The following is a 15937-nucleotide window of genomic DNA, read 5'->3' on the forward strand; positions in this document are numbered from 1 at the left end:
CACTGCAGCTTCAACTTCCTAGGCTCAAGTGATCCTCCCACCTCGGTCTCCAGAGAAGCTGGGACTATAGGCGCATGCCACCATGCCTGGATAATTTTTTTATTATTATTTTTTATAAATACAAGGTCTTGCCATGCTGCCCAGGTCTTGAGGCTGTCATGGGTTAGAAACCAGTGCTCACTCCTCTGACACTGGCACTTTCTCCCTCCTTACTGTGTAGGAGCAGATCTTGTGATTAATGAAGTGATGTGGTGGGACCATGGAGTGTATTACTGCACCATTGAGGCTCCAGGGGACACATCAGGAGACCCCGATAAGGAAGTAAAGCTCATCGTCCTGCGTAAGTGCTACTAGAGCTTTCTATTCAGTCACCCTCACTGCCGTAACACTTTTACTCACAGGAAAAAACAAAAACAGAAATAAGCAAGCCTAAGTTCTTGTCATTGGATTATCAACCTCTGAAGTTCCCTTATCAAAGCTAAACTTTTACTTTTTTGCTGGTATATTGCTCAACTTTAACCTGTAGGTGAAGAGCTGTGTTATGAGACCTCTAGGATATCAGAACTGGAAGTATTCCCTCCCCCTGAATATTTAGTTCAACCCCTGCTTGGCTTCTCCCCTGCAGACTGGCTGACAGTGATCTTCATCATCCTGGGAGCCCTCCTCCTCCTGCTGCTGATTGGAGTGTGCTGGTGCCAGTGCTGTCCTCAGTATTGCTGCTGCTACATCCGCTGTCCCTGCTGTCCTGCCCGCTGCTGCTGTCCTGAGGAAGGTGAGAGGGGACAGACAAGCAGTGGAATGGAGTGGATTAGGGACCAGGACCTCAAGCAGATCAGCTTCAAGTGCCAGGTCAAAGGTTCTTCCAGGTTCTCCTCCATGCCCTTCTCCCATCATAGGGACAGAGGACATTAGCCTCAGCCCTGAAAATGATGCTTGGGGAGGCTAGGTAGCCACATAGAAGGACATTTGCCTGTCCACTTCTCAGGCTGCCTAAAGCATCTCTCAGATAGCTCTGCCTACTGATGGCATTTTCTCAGCAGCCCTGATGTGCCTGTGCTTCAATCTTCATTCCTAGCACTGACCTCATTTGGACATAAGGTGGGCTGGAGCAAGTGGTTTAAATAAGCCAGTAAGAGAGAAGGCCACTTGTAAAGGAAAACGAAACTGTTTTTTCCTATTCTCACATGCCACTCGATACTTCTGACACCAAGTGTGTGTGTTTTCCCCACACAAAAAGGAATTCTTCAGCGCACACCAACTGAATGTCCTATAATTTATCTCAATTCTGATGCTATTTACCTGGAAATAGCACCAGACCCCACAGGTGGAAGGCTTAGTCCCACAAGACCGCCCCCTAGTTCAGATGCTAATTGCGGTTGCAACTAGTAGGTTGTCACCTGTGCTTCTGAGCAAATGGCTATAAATTGGGAGTTACAATGACCCTTTCCTCGAGTTCAATTAACTTGCTAGAGCAGTTCACAGAATTTAAGGAAACAGTTTACTTATGTTTACCCACTTATTACAAAGAATATTTAAAAGAATACAATTGAACAGCCAAATGAAGAGATGTATAGAGCAAGGTATGTGGGAGCGGGCAGGGGCTTCCATGTCCTCTCCAGGTGTGCCACCGTCCCAGTACCTCCATCTTCAGCAACCAGGAAGCTCCTTGAACCTAGTCCTTTTGGGTTTTTATGGAGACTTCATTAATAGGCATGATTTATTAAGTCATTGGCTACCGGTGATCAAGTCAACCTTCAGCCACTCTCCCCTCTCTAGAGGTCAGGAGGTGGGGATGATTTCTGTTTCTTCTTCTTTTTTTTTTTTTTTTTTTTTCCTCCTTAACTTAATTTTTGGCTGCCACCTCCAGGTTTTCTGACTCAACCTGTCCGGGGTAGGACCTGAGAATTTTTATTTCTCTAGCAATCAAAATGAGTGACTGAGGCATAAGTCTCAGATCATTGAGGTTTATTGAGCTAGCTTGAGGGCATACCCAGGGAAAAAACATAAGTCACAGATGCATCTGTGGCTGTTTTTTTTTTTCAAAGAGGTTCCCAGGAGGTTTAGTATTTATACATTTTCCTTAAGAAGTGGGGGGCAGCAATGAAACAAATGATTATATACTTGTGAAACTTTAGTTAGTGCCCAGCAAATCTATATTTTACATAAGATAAGGTGAATATTAGAAAAGGGGAAAAGAAGTATTAGACCTTATCTTGTCTTTGTTCTGTAGCTGGGAAGATAAACTAGTAATTGACATTATCCACGTGGAGTCTTTTGAAAGGGCCGGTCACTGTGAGAGGGGATATAATGAGGTGAGTCTGACCTCCCATCCCGTCATGGCCATGAACTTAGCTTCCAAGGTTTCTCTGGGGTCCCCTTGGCCGAGAGGGGGTCTGTTAGTCATTTGGCGGCTTAGAACTTTATTTGTATTTCTTATCTCAAAAGTTCCCAGGTGATGTGCTGCTGCTGATAGAGGGGCCACACTTTGAGAATCCTTGAGTTAGGGCAAGGGAAGAGGGAGCAGATGATCTTGCTTTCAATGTGATCTTCCTTTGGACTAATATCTGATCCTTTAAAACAGAACCGTAACAGAATTATGCCCTAAAAAATGTTGGCTACAGAATACATGGTAAAGGGAAAATAATACAAAATTATTCTATAAAGTTATTTTCTTGGTCAAATAGATGGAATAGCACCAACTGCTTTAAATAAAAGGTTTTTAATTTTTTTTTTGGCTTTTGTTTTCAATAACATTTCCTCTTTCTAATGATCTAAATAAAGTACTATATTGTAGGAAATTTGAGAAATTCAGGAAAATGTAATGACTCATCTGAGTACCCAGAGATAACCACCTTTATCAGTTTGATCCATTTGAAAGGAAATTTTTTAAGGGAAAAATAATGAATGACCTATTAAGATAGAAACAAAACCTGATTTACAATGTGAAGAAAATCGGTGGCCTGAGTCTGGTTTCAGGCCTGTGCTCCGAGGTTGCTGTCTTATAGGAAAAGAGAACTAACTTTTATTGGATGTCTGATGTGTAGTCCCCTTGCATACATTTCCTCACTGAATCCTCACAACCACCCTAGAAGGCAGAAGTCATCCCTGTTTAACAGATGGGAGACCAAAGGTCAGAAAAGCCCCACAGCTGGGAAGTAGCAGTGGCTTTGCAGAGTTGAATCCATGTTCATCTGACTTGTGAGAGTCTGCATTCCTACAGCAGAGACTGCCACAGCCTCTGTAGGTGGATCACTGTGGGATTGGCTAAGACACCATAGGAGGGGAAAAGTCGCAGAGGATGCAACATTGAACTGTGGGGCCCCCTACCTTTCAGGGATCTTAGGGAGGAGGCCATGGAGAAGTCACTGTCACTGGAGTAATAATATGCAGGATGAGATAAGAAAAACCCACCCAAGATGCCTGCTTAGACTCCCAAGGTTCGTGGGGCTCTAAAAGCAGGCAAGACTGGGGGCAAAGCTAACAAAAATGATAAGTGCACCCCTTATTAGTAAACTAATAAATGGAGGTTCTGTGGGAGAGTTGTTTCTCCTGAGGAATTAGGTTCATTTTAAAAAAACTAGTAAAATCAAGAAATGTGGACTACAAAGATCTCTAAACTTGGGCCGATGAGGTCACTTTCAAAGTGAGTCACTGGGGCAGACTGTCCTGAGAAGTTTGTTGACAAGAAGAATTGCATGGAAGGGCATGAGTTATTAAAGAAAGCTCTTTGGTTAGAGGAGTAAGGAGTTATTGTTGGTGTTTGTAGAATAAGGTAATCCTAAACATGTTTATAAGCAAAGAACCAAGGTTAATATCAAATAAGTAAAGTGAAGCATTAAAAAGTGAGGTGGTCACTGATGAGTGATGAAGCTGGTAGGAGCGGCTTCAGCCCTACAAGGGAAATAACTGGCCTTAGAAAGGGAGTGGAAGGGAAAGGGAAGCAGCCTGGCCTCTGAAGACAGAAAGGAAGTCATTAAAATGTGGAGGATGATTAAGATGTAAGGGAGGAAGCTGAGGGAGCTCACATCTGCCTGACTCGATTTCAGCAAATCAAAATTCTAGATGCAGAAGGAAGCTTCAAGAAACATATGAGTGATTCTTGAACTTCTTTGATCACATCCCACCTCCCCAACCTGCTCCCACTTTCTAGTGAGTTAAAAAAGGATTAGAGAGGAGAAAAATGAAAATAAGACCAAATTTTAGTAACCCTTGATAGTTAACCTAATAGTGGTAAACAGCCCTCGGTAGGACTTAAAGATAGACATTTTTGAAATGGAAATGTATTTTTTCCCTAAGAACTGGAGAAACGGCTTTCATCCCTAGAGCAGTTACTGGCCCTCCTTACTGGAGAACCTCCAGGCATGCCCAGCAGTAGGCCACAGCCACAATGAGACTCTCTGATCTCTCCTGCCCCAGCTCCTTCCGCCTCACAGCTGAGGGAAGTGAAGTCGAGGGAGATTTTTCCACAATTACTGTGTTAAAGCCTGTTAGCAGTGGGCCCTGGACTAAACCTAGGTTTCTTGGCTCTATGTTCAGGGTGGTTCCTCTTCATCAATAGAGATGAAGTCATCAGCAGAAAGTCCACAGGCAGGGGAAGACCTAAGAGGTGGGGAATGTTTAACCTGCTGCTATAGAGGAGGGAATGCATGTTTGAGAGGTCAAGAAGGAAAGCCCTATTGGGAGGAGGGCTATTTGAGGTCAGTTGCCTGGTTGGGACCCAGAAGCATCTGCTGGTAGTTTCCTAAAGCTAAAATGACAAGAGTTCAAAGGGGCATCGGATTCTAGGAAGCACCTGAGGATGGCCCAGAAATGACTGGTCAGTCAAATCAGGGAAGACTGGTAGTTTTGGAGAAAGTAAATAGGCTAAGTGACCATAGGTTAAAAGAAAGGCAAGGGCCAGGCATGGTGGCTCATGCCTGTAATCCCAGTACTTTGGGAGGCCAAGGCAGGTGGATCGCCTGAGGTCAGGAGTTCAAGACCAGCCTGGCCAACATGGTGAAACCCTATCTCTATTAAAAATATAAAAATTAGCTGAGCATGGTGGTGGGCGCCTGTAATCACAGCTACTCGGGAGGCTGAGACAGAAGAATCGCTTGAACCCCAGAGGCGAAGGTTGCAGTGAGCTGAGATCGTGCCATTGCACTCCAGCCTGGGTGACAGAGCGAGACTCCATCTCAAACAAAACAAAACAAAACAAAACAAAACAAAAAACAAAGGCAAGAATGGGTTCTGTAAGAGTGGAGAGGGGATGGTAAGGAATGGTGACCAAAGGGTTGTTGAGAATCCTCAGCAGTCAATTCCAAGTTGACTCCTACATTATTGGAACAGGGAGCTTGTTGAAAATACAAATTTTCTTGCCTTGTGTTAGACCAACTGAAGGAGAGTCCCTGGGAGTGAGACTCAGAAAGCTGTATTTTTAACAAGCTCATTAAGGGTGACTAAGGCAGATTTTACTCCACTGAGGTTAAGAGATAACTTATTGGGAGTCTTTTGCAGCTTTGTTGCCTTGTCCAGGTTTCCTACTTTTATTGCCTATCTGATTCCCCATTAGGTGAGCAACAGATACCCCTGATAGCCTAGACATCCTGTGAGGCTGTTTTCAGGGATGCGGGGGAATGCAGGGAAGAGAAAAGCTCAAAGGCTGTGTCTTCCATCCTGTTTCATTAGTTTTAGTGCAACAAGGAAGGGTGAGACCCTGGAAAAAAGGTGTTGCAGCTAAGGGAGCAGGTGAGTTAATCTCTGGACTGTGTGAAAAAAACTCAGGGAAATGTCAGAAACACTCACGGAGGATCTGGAAGGGTTGTTAGAGAGTTATTTGTGGAGGGAGTCCCATTAGTGAAAAAATCATTTGAGGAGCAAAGAGGAAGCACAACTCTGCCTTTCTCCCTGACTGAAGGAAGCAGGAGGAGTGGCTAAATGGGAATAGGACTATCTGGAAGAGGCGAGGATTCCATTAAAGGGGTACAGTGGGTAGGGTTGTTCTCCTTGGAATCAGATGTCCCCAGGCTATGGAAGGAGAGACTAGTCTGGTGTGGACTTTGAAAGGTCTGGAGCTGAGTTAGAGACAGGTAAATTGAGGAGGTGCCTGCAGGGAAGGTTTTTTGCTTCATCACAGAAAATAAAGCTTCATCACAGAAAATAAAGGAGCCTGGGGACTTGGCGGTGTGGTACACAAAGAGCGTAGGCTTCAGCGTCACACAGGTTCACACCCTGGCTCTGCCAGTCGCTAGCTGTGGGACCTTAGGCTGGGAAGGTAATCTCTCTGAGCCCAACTTCCTCACTGGATTCCCACATGAAGAGATTTTTCAGAGAACTAGTTAGCTTATGTAAGGTAAATTACATGTATAAAGCTGGGCATTCCAGTATGTATGTTAGTGGTGGCCAGTAGAGGGAGCTAGGGAGAGGCGTCTCTGGAGAGGGCAGCGCTGAGCCTGTGGACCTGTCTTCAGGGAGGCTCCAGGCTATCAGTTGGCATGAAGGTGTAGCTGCTGGGGGAGCTGCTGCAAGTTTGCATCTGATTTCCTACAGGCTACGCTGTGACTCACACTGAGGGGTGGAGCTCCAGACACTTCTGGGGACTCTGTTACAACCCTTCCTGTTGTGCTGGAAGTTTCATACTGGAATCACTGGGCAGCCCACTGGATGATCCCTTTGCTGCTGGCCTTGGCAAACCCTACACCCTATGTGGCTGTGTTCAGGATGCCAGCTTTCTGCCCCCTTCTACTGTGCCTGGACCTGCTGTTTTAGGAGTGGCCACAGGGCCCAGGGAAGCGAGGAGGAACTGAGAATGCCAGGCTGGGGCCTATCCTCGTTCACACTGAGGCTGGCACTTCCTGCACTTAACGTACAGGCACGCGTCCAACACGCGTGGATAGGCAGAGTCCTTAGGAAACATGAGGCACTCAGCCACAACTACCCCAAAATAGAAAAGCATGAACAAAAACAACAAAATGCTTTTGTTTTTAATTTCTACTCACTGCGGGTTGTATGCCTCAGACCAGCCCCACCTAAGGGGCTGGAGTGACATTTTTATGGATCCCTTGCACTACTTTTTTTATATGATTTTCTTTGCCATAAAAGGAAATAGTATTTCTCATCTCCCTTCCCTGCTTCCACCCCACCCCTTAGAAATTCCCCTACTTAGGGACAATCTCAATACTTAATAAGGCGAGAAGAGTAGAAAGGACCCACTGGAATCTACTTGAGCTTTTTGCATGCCCTTGCCTTCTTCCCACAAATGTTCTTCCACCCAGGGTTGGCACGCCAGCTAGAAACACTCTTCCATGCAATTGCCAAGTAATTCTTCCCATTATCTTCAGTATCATGCCCTTCCCTTTTTCTTTCATTCTGAGCAGATGCCCCCAGCCCCTGACTCACAGCCTCCTCTAAGTCCTTTGCATCTGTACCTTCTGTTTCTGGCCTTTGGCTTCTAGTTTTGTTGGCCTATGGCTCAATAATTCATTGTATGCTAGTATCCATGAATCTACCTATGGATTTTGGGTGACCTTAGGAATAGGCAAGATGATGAAATGATTTTGAGGCTAGGAAGTCAGGTTTTAAGAATATACTTTCCTGGGGTACAGAAGTTGCAGTCTTGAAGATAATTTAATTCCAGCTCCTCGCCAGGGGGACATTTAATTTACTACCCCCTTAACCCTTACTCCCATGCAAGATAAGTGAGAATGGACAAGAGAGGCTGGCCTCTTGCAAGGCCCCTAGGTGGAAAGAAGTGAAATGGGAGGTGTGGGGCTTGCCCTGGCTGAGGCTGCATTTCTCCTTCTTCCCCTGCAGCCCTGGCCCGCCACCGCTACATGAAGCAGGCCCAGGCCCTAGGTCCTCAGATGATGGAAAAACCCCTGTACTGGGGGGCGGACAGGAGCTCCCAGGTTTCATCTTATCCAATGCACCCGCTACTGCAGCGAGGTAAACTCTTCCAGAGATTTGGGGTAGGGGAGGGCAGAGGGCAAGGGCAGGAACATGGGCTACATCAAGGCCTCTGTGACCAATGCGGCAGGCATCTTCATGATAGAGGATGAGAGGGAGTCATGCTAACCAATGTCACATTTTAATGTCCTGATTCTGAGGTGTATGTTTTGGGCCATTTGTTATATATGTCCTGTCCTTGTTTACATTCAGATTTGTCCCTGCGGTCCAGCCTCCCACAGATGCCAATGACCCAGACCACCAATCACCCTCCCCTCGCCGATGGTGTCCTGGAGTATTTGGAGAAAGAACTGCGGAACCTCAACCTGGCCCAGCCTCTGCCCCCAGACCTCAAAGCCAGATTTGGCAATCCCTGCAGCATGCTGTCCTCCCTGGGCTCTGAGGTCGTGGAACGCAGAATCATCCACCTGCCCCCACTGATCAGAGACCTGTCATCCTCAAGGAGGACCAGTGACTCCCTGCACCAGCAGTGGCTCACCCCAATTCCCTCCAGGCCCTGGGATCTGAGGGAGGGGAGAAGGCAGCACCATTACCCTGATTTCCACCAGGAGCTCCAAGACCGGGGGCCAAAGTCTTGGGCATTGGAAAGAAGGGAGTTGGACCCATCGTGGAGTGGAAGGCACCGTAGCTCTAGGCTGAATGGGTCACCCATACACTGGTCAGACAGGGACAGCCTAAGCGATGTCCCCTCGTCCAGCGAGGCACGCTGGCGGCCGAGCCACCCTCCTTTCAGGAGCCGCTGTCAGGAGTGGCCCCGCAGGCCCAGCCCCCGGGAGAGCACTCAGAGGCACGGGAGACGACGCAGGCACCGCAGCTACTCTCCTCCCCTGCCCTCCAGCCTCAGTTCCTGGAGCTCTGAAGAGGACAAGGAGAGGCAGCCCCAGAGCTGGGGGGCCCACCGCCGCCGCTCGCACTCCCCACACTGGCCCGAGGAGAAGCCGCCTAGCTACCGCTCACTGGATGTCACTCCAGGCAGGAATAGCAGGAAAAAAGGGAGTGTGGAGAGGCGCTCGGTGAGCCTGGGGCATCCTGCTAAGGGTTGGGCACGGGCAGAGAGGAGCCTCCAGCCAGGCATGACCACAGCCAACACAGGCTACCTCTCGTTCCACCACAGAGGGTGCCTCCTCCCTGTTTTGCCCAAATTACACTGTGCGCTGGGTGGACTACCTCTTGTTAGAGCTAAAGAAATCAAGTGAGTGCAGAGTGCAGGGGAGAGTTCACTGCCTGTGAAGGGCCTTCTCACCGTTGCTTCAGCTGTCATCGCAGTCCAAGCGAGGTCACAGGAGATAATGAGGCTCAGCATGATTAAGCACCTTGCAAGCCATGAGCTAGGACTTGAATGCAGTCCGTTGTAGCTAAAGCCTCACCTCCCTTCACAGCTGCTTTGCTTTCTTTACTTAGCAACCCATTTCCATACCCCAAATTAGAACACTGGGCCTGACAGAAGACGCTTGTTAAGTCAGCATGCAAGGCCCTGGTATATATGAGGTTGGGACCCTCTGAGACATCCCCTGGAAAGGACCATTAAACTGATTTTTAAAACCCTGATATTCCATATATGGGCCAAAACATTAAGATTCTGTGAATAGGCAAGGTGCCAATGGGTGCCAGACATAGTTAAAAGGGGAACACAGAAGGAAGTAGGCCTTTAGGGCCCCTAGATGCAGATCTTTTGTATTTTTTTAAAGAAGTGACTTTAAAAATTATTTGGGGCTGGGCACGGTGGCTCACGCCTGTAATCCCAGAACTTTGGGAGGCCAAGGCGGGTGGATCACCTGAGGTCAGGAGTTCAAGACCAGCCTGGCCAACATGGTGAAACCGTGTCTCTACTAAAAATACAAAAAATTAGCTAGGTGTAGTGGCGGGTGCCTGTAATCCCAGCTACTCAGGAGGCTGAGGCAAGAGAATCACTTGAATCTGAGAAGAGGAGGTTGCAGTGAGCTGAGATCGTGCCATTGCACTCCAGCCTGGGTGATAAGAGCAAAACTCTGTCTCAAAAAAAAAAAAAAAAATTTATAATTAATACATCCAAATGACAGCATTCCTTTAATGTTGCCACTTTGCAAAGATATGTTGCCATTGCTCAAAAACATTAATAAACTGCCTCAGAGCCAACTTACAGGCTACCCATGAAGATCTTTTCTCTATTTGACCAAAATCCTTTTCTCTTTTGCTTCTGTTGAGATAGTCAAAGTTATATACAGTAACTCTGAAATAAGTTCCAGGAGCAGAGAGATATTATAAAAGAAGAAGTGTAGTCTGTCACAGGCTTTGAAGGATACAACTCTCATTTGGAAGTACATGATCTGCTGTGAGTTTTTTAAAAAATCACACACATGGTGTGTGCAAAGGAGCAGGCCTCTTAGGAGAGCCACAGTGCTGCTCTTTCTAGAGCAGAGCCTTGGTGAGAGAGTGATTTGTGAGGAAGGTAGCAAAGACCAGCAGACACTTCTGTAATAATCAATGGCAATTATATCATCTTCTCACAGATGTCCCTTGAGTGACAAGGATCAGCAATAGTGAAAATAGCTACCCCTTGCTAAGCAGTACTGAGTTATAGACATCTTATATAACATCTTACTTAATCCTCACAACCCTGTGTGTTTTGTACTATTATCCTCATTTACAGATGATACAACTATTTCTTCTGTGTTACCAGTAAGAAAATTACATCCTGAAAGAAAACACAATCACACTTCCTTTACTCATGTAGTGACTAAACCAGGTCTCTTCATTATAACAACAACAACAACAAAAAAAGTTAAGATCCAGTTTTGGGCCCCAAATCTACATGCTATCTTCTTCTAAGTTAAATTATTTTCTTTTCTTTATTTTCTGTAAGTTAAATTATGTGGCTTCTTGTAAATGAGAGAAGGGTGAGGAACACCAGTTACGTTCCAGACACTGGATAAGCCCTTTAAGCCCTTTCCAAGCTTTCTTTTTCTTCTTTTTGAGACAGAGTCTCGTTCTGTCACCAGGCTGGAGGGCAGTGGTGCGATCTCGGCTCTCTGCAACCTCTGCCTCCCCAGTTCAAGCGATTCTCCAGCCTCAACCTCCTGATTAGCTGGGACTACGGGCATATGCCAGCACACCCAGCTAACTTTTGTATTTTTAGTACAGACGGGGTTTCACCATGTTGGCCAGGATGGTCTCGATCTCTTGACCTCGTGATCCACCCGCCTCGGCCTCCCAAAGTGCTGAGATTACAGGCATGAGCCACTGTGCCTGGCCTCCAAGCTTTATTTCATTTAATCCTCACAACTATGGGAGGCTCTGAGAGGTCAAGTAGCATGCCCAAAGCCACACAACCAATAGGGAGTGAAGCTCAGGTTTGAATTGCGCTTTGATTCTCAAGCCTGTGCCCTTTCAATAATTCATGCTGCCTCCTTAGAGAGAAGTATAGTCAAGTGCAGTGGCATGTACCCATAGTCCCAGCTACTCAGGAGGATAGAAGGATCACTTGAGCCCAGGTTCTAGGCTCAGTGAGCCATGACTGCACCACTGCACTCCAGCCTGAGCAACAGAATGTGACCTTGACTCAGAAAAAAAAGGAAGAGAGAAAGAGATTATCATCTGGAGTCAATGTTTTCTTCTGGTGACTTTATTTCTTCCTCATTTTCTGAAAATATCACAGCTTCCTTTACCACCTACCACAACCAAACCAAATTTTCAATTTTAAAGTTACTCCCAAGAAGCAAAGATTTTGTACAAGAAATTATAAAAGCCTCCATTGTTTGGAGTCTCTTTGAGCTTATCTCCCAAGGAGTTATCACTTTACTTATCACATTCAACTTTCCATTCATATTCTGACAGTGAGCAGAGGCCCAGGATCAAAGCTTGATTTGGCAGATTGCTCAGTTTGAAGGCACTGTGTTTAGTTTGTAACTGGAATTTTGAATGCCTTTACTGAGGCAAAGTCTGCAGGGCCAAAGTCTTGCTGTTCCCTCCTCTCCTAGAGGCTGGCTGCTGCTTCTTACACAGGCCGCCTTCCTAGCCTCTGGAGTCATTGGAGCTTGTGGTGAAACATCATAATACAATTGGGCCTCTAAATGGTGACCTTCCATCATGCAGCACTGGAAGTTCCTGTTCACTGCTTGAGCTGATAAGATATAACACTATTTTCCTAAAGCAGGCTTTCAGCAGCTACAGCTTTACCATAACTTTTTATAAAATGCTTATTTAAAATACTTCATTTGGCATTTAGAGAAACATAAATGGAACAACTTTTTTGTTGTTGTTCATGTGGAACCTTCTCTCTCAAGAGTAATGTTTAACAAATAGATACTGACAAACAAGGGCTTCCATGCAGATGATTTCATGGGAACTGAAATAGATAGGAACTATATGTTACACAGTGCCCATGAGAAAATGGAGGTTATATTGAGGGATCTTCCACCCAACTTTAGAACCAGGATTTCAGCCAAGATCTTCTCAATTCAGGTCTGGTGGCCTTTTCACTCCACTGAAGCTATAACCTCAGAAATATACGGAGCAAAAACTTCAAGCTTTTACCTTCAGTGAGTACAGACTTGAGTGGCCCAGGATCCTGGACTCCTTCCAGTGAATTATCTTTCTTTCTCATCTTGCCCTAAGACATTCTCAAGGTATTTCTGGCTTGTTCCAAACTTGGCCAGTATACACCTGTTCTAATACAAGAGAAAACCACTGTGTTCTTTCTTCTCCAAGCTAAATTCAAACTTTCTATAGAGAATCCCAGCTTTTTTCTTGACTTTTTGATTTAATTTTTAAAAAGTTTTATGTCGGCATTCTTAGTTTCCTACTTTCAACAAAATGTCTACTCCTTGATCATGTCTAGGTTTTCTTTTAGCAAACTTGGACAAGTTCCTTTTACCACATTTCATTGTTTTCCATTATGTCAGAGAACATTTATCCTGCAGTGTTTTGATTAGAAATCATGACCCCTAAAACTCACTTTCCTCATAAATTGGAAACTTTTTTTTTTATAGCAACATGAATGTACGTACATATGTGATCCCTTTTGAGCAGTATATTTTAGGACAGATACCTCATTTTCCTATTTCAAATAAGATGAGGAAGGTTACATTCATGGACCACAACTATAAGTATTCAAAACTTAAATAAAATGATCCCCTACCATAGCTAGAGAAACATGAGAAATGTAAACCACAGTTCTTCACCCTCACTGAGGAAGTGGAAAAAGCCCAAAGACCAAGTAGAGTGGAATAACTTCTGAAAAAAAGCCACTGAGTTTGGTCAGGAAGAAGTAATTAGTGATCTTTGAAAAACAACTTCAGAGAAATACTAAGGTTTGAAGCCTAACTTTTTAGGAAAGGGCTGGGAAGGAATGATTCAGGAGATTATAAAAAGGAAAAAGAACTGAGCAATGTCTTCATGAATGAATGGGAGAGAGATGGACAAGAATGGAACAGGGTACCCCTTTTTCAGTCTAAGGGAGACTTGAAGGTATTAGAAAACAGAGCAAGAGGCAAAGTGAATTAGACTGGAAGAAATTTTCAGAAATTAAAGGTATTTGAGGGAGTCTCTAGAGAGGTAAGCAAGAAAAACGTAAGCCTGGGGAGACAGATTAGTTTCATGAAGAGTAAAGAAATATTTTTTAGGTTCAGATCTGCTGTCCTGGCAGCCACCACCCACTTAGGATTTGTGAATCAAGAGCACCTTATGTGTTACATGCATAGACCAATTACACTGACTGGATTTTTTGTGTGTGTGTATTCTTCTATTTCCCAGGAGAAAGACAGCTCTCATAGTGGAAGGAGTGTGGTCATTTAGTCACCAAGCACAGCACAACTTCTGTGGCTACTTCTCGGCTCCTGTGTGTCATCAGCATCACCTAGATTTCCAGCTGACTTGGGACCTGCAAGTCTGAATGTAACAGTTTTTGGCTTAGATTCTGAGAATCAAATAGAAGAATTTTAAATACAAGAGTTTGAGATTGGGTGTAGTGGCTCACACCTGTAATCACAGCACTTTGGGAGGCTAAGGTGAAAGAATCACTTGAGACTAGGAGTTCAAGATCAGCCTGGGAAACATAGTGAGACCCCGTCTCTACAAAAAATAAAAAAAATTAGTTAGGTGTGGTGGCATGCACTTGTAGTCCCAGCTACTCAAGAGGCTGAGGCAGAAGGATCCCTTGAGCCCAGGAGTGCAAGGCTGCAATGAGCCAGGATCCCATGATCACACATCTGTATTCCAGCCTGGGCAATAGAGCAAGTCCCCATTACTAAAAAACCCAAAAAGCCAAAAAACAAAAAAGTTACAGTTCGAACCAACTGTAGTTTTAGCCTTGGTTCATGCTCTCTTGCATATTTATATAGTCTCTGACTTGTAATGGACCCGGACTGGAGTGTGATCCCTCAGGAACTTAGTAGCCTGAGTCTTTCAGTAGATTACACTGCCCAGAACCCTGGCCATTCTCAAAATGAGAACTTGGGAATCTTTAAGAAGAAATCAAATATGTTTTAGGAGAAGGAAATCTATGGAGTAGTATAGGGACATTCCCATGGGAATGTGTCTTCCTCCATAGCATGTCTTGAGGGTCCTTTCCTGTTAGGAGTTTATCCTGCCAGCCCATAAATGGACTATTTATTGTAAGTGTAGGAAATCACAGAGAAGCAGTTTTGCACCACCCTTATTCCTGTGCCTTGTTTTCCTCTTGCTCTTTTTTACCTGTATATCTAATTTATATTTTCATATATATTGTGTATTGATTGAAGTCACTTTAAATCCTTCTTGGGAACAACACAGTATATAAATAAGAAAGAAAGAAAACATGTCAAGCTGAGCATGCTGCTCCAAATAAATATCTGCTTTCCTACTTTGGTGCATTTGATTGGATGAAGCCACCTTCACCACTAAAGTTCAGAGAAGACCCCAACCAACCTAGGTAGTTCTGGAGCTACTATTCTCCTGGCACTACTCAGCCTTTCAGAGTTGAGATTTCCCAAGCAGAAGCATCCAGGCAGGTCTTGCTACTCAGAGGGCCCCAGGAAGAAAGGACTGTATTTTCATTGTAATAGGCTCTACCACCTCCTCCCATTTTTCTCAGCCCCTTTGGAGGCTTCATGAATCCATCTGTGCTTGATGTAGAGATCCACACTGAGCAGACTGGAAGGAGATGGCCTAAGTAGAGGAGAGTATGTGTGTATGTTCCTTAACAGTATATCCTTATGTGCTCACTTTAGATCCCATTTATTGACACATCCATTTTCCCCCAGTCTCATTAATTTAATTACATGTGGAGAAAATAGGTTAAATTTCTGCATTAGGTAGACTTCTCTGGGATTTTTGATTATTCATATTTAATTGGATCTGAATTAGTGAAAAAAATATATTTACAGATAATGTAGATGTAACATTCAGTAGGTGAGAGACTTCTGGTCTGGACAAGATGGCATTGTCCCATTTCTCCTGCTATGCCCTGCTAAGCACAACTTAATAAATTTTGGAAATGGTACAAGAGAAAACCAAAGGAGAATTCTAAAGGTGTTAAGAAGAAAGCAGGTTGGTTTGAAAAACCAGGACCAGAAGAACAGTACAGAGGCAGGGCATTTTATTTCCCCCTAACTATCAGAAGGTGTTTCCTGACTTTCCATCTAGCAGCAGAAGGTAGCCCAATAGCTCATTCTTCCCCCTGAACCTAATGGAGTCCCTCCGGCAACCTCAGACAAGGGGACTGATTGGGAGTCCTACAAAAAATAAGTGACCAGGGGAAGCACCCTTATTCCCTGCTGGGTCAGAAACTCCTCTTTTCCAAGGAAAGATACTGAGGTGAACAGGAGGAGCTAGTAAGAGAAACCTAGGAAAAATAGGTGGTCCAGTTGGGAAAGCCTTTTTGCACAGGCCTAAGACTGTCCTCTCCTGCCCAGAGATACTAGGATTGGCTGGTAGAACCAGGAAAAGGGACCTGTCACAGCCAACATCCCTGAAGCCAGCAACCTGGTCACAGAAGCCATGATGTGGAAGCAAGACTCCTCCCAGGCCCAGAGAAATC

The 15937-nt window shown here is 44.9% G+C and overlaps 1 protein-coding gene across 2 annotated transcripts in view; it reads left to right on the top strand.

Moving 5' to 3' along the window:
* The window catches only part of ILDR1 (immunoglobulin like domain containing receptor 1), a 35587-nt gene extending 20826 nt beyond the window's left edge, over positions 1-14761 (top strand). Inside the window, exons 4-8 of one of the 2 annotated variants that reach the window (XM_032150034.1) lie at positions 221-340; positions 626-772; positions 7792-7923; positions 8137-8957; positions 13675-14761. In XM_032150034.1, the coding sequence (XP_032005925.1) occupies positions 221-340; positions 626-772; positions 7792-7923; positions 8137-8957; positions 13675-13716 (1262 nt within the window). In that variant the 3' untranslated portion in view covers positions 13717-14761. The remainder of the gene's footprint in view (positions 1-220; positions 341-625; positions 773-7791; positions 7924-8136; positions 8958-13674) is intronic. The other variant, XM_032150035.1, reaches the window with a different exon arrangement.
* Positions 14762-15937: the final 1176 nt, after the last annotated feature.

This window comes from Hylobates moloch, unplaced genomic scaffold, assembly GCF_009828535.3.
Source record: "Hylobates moloch isolate HMO894 unplaced genomic scaffold, HMol_V3 SCAFFOLD_4, whole genome shotgun sequence".
NCBI lineage: Eukaryota > Metazoa > Chordata > Mammalia > Primates > Hylobatidae > Hylobates > Hylobates moloch.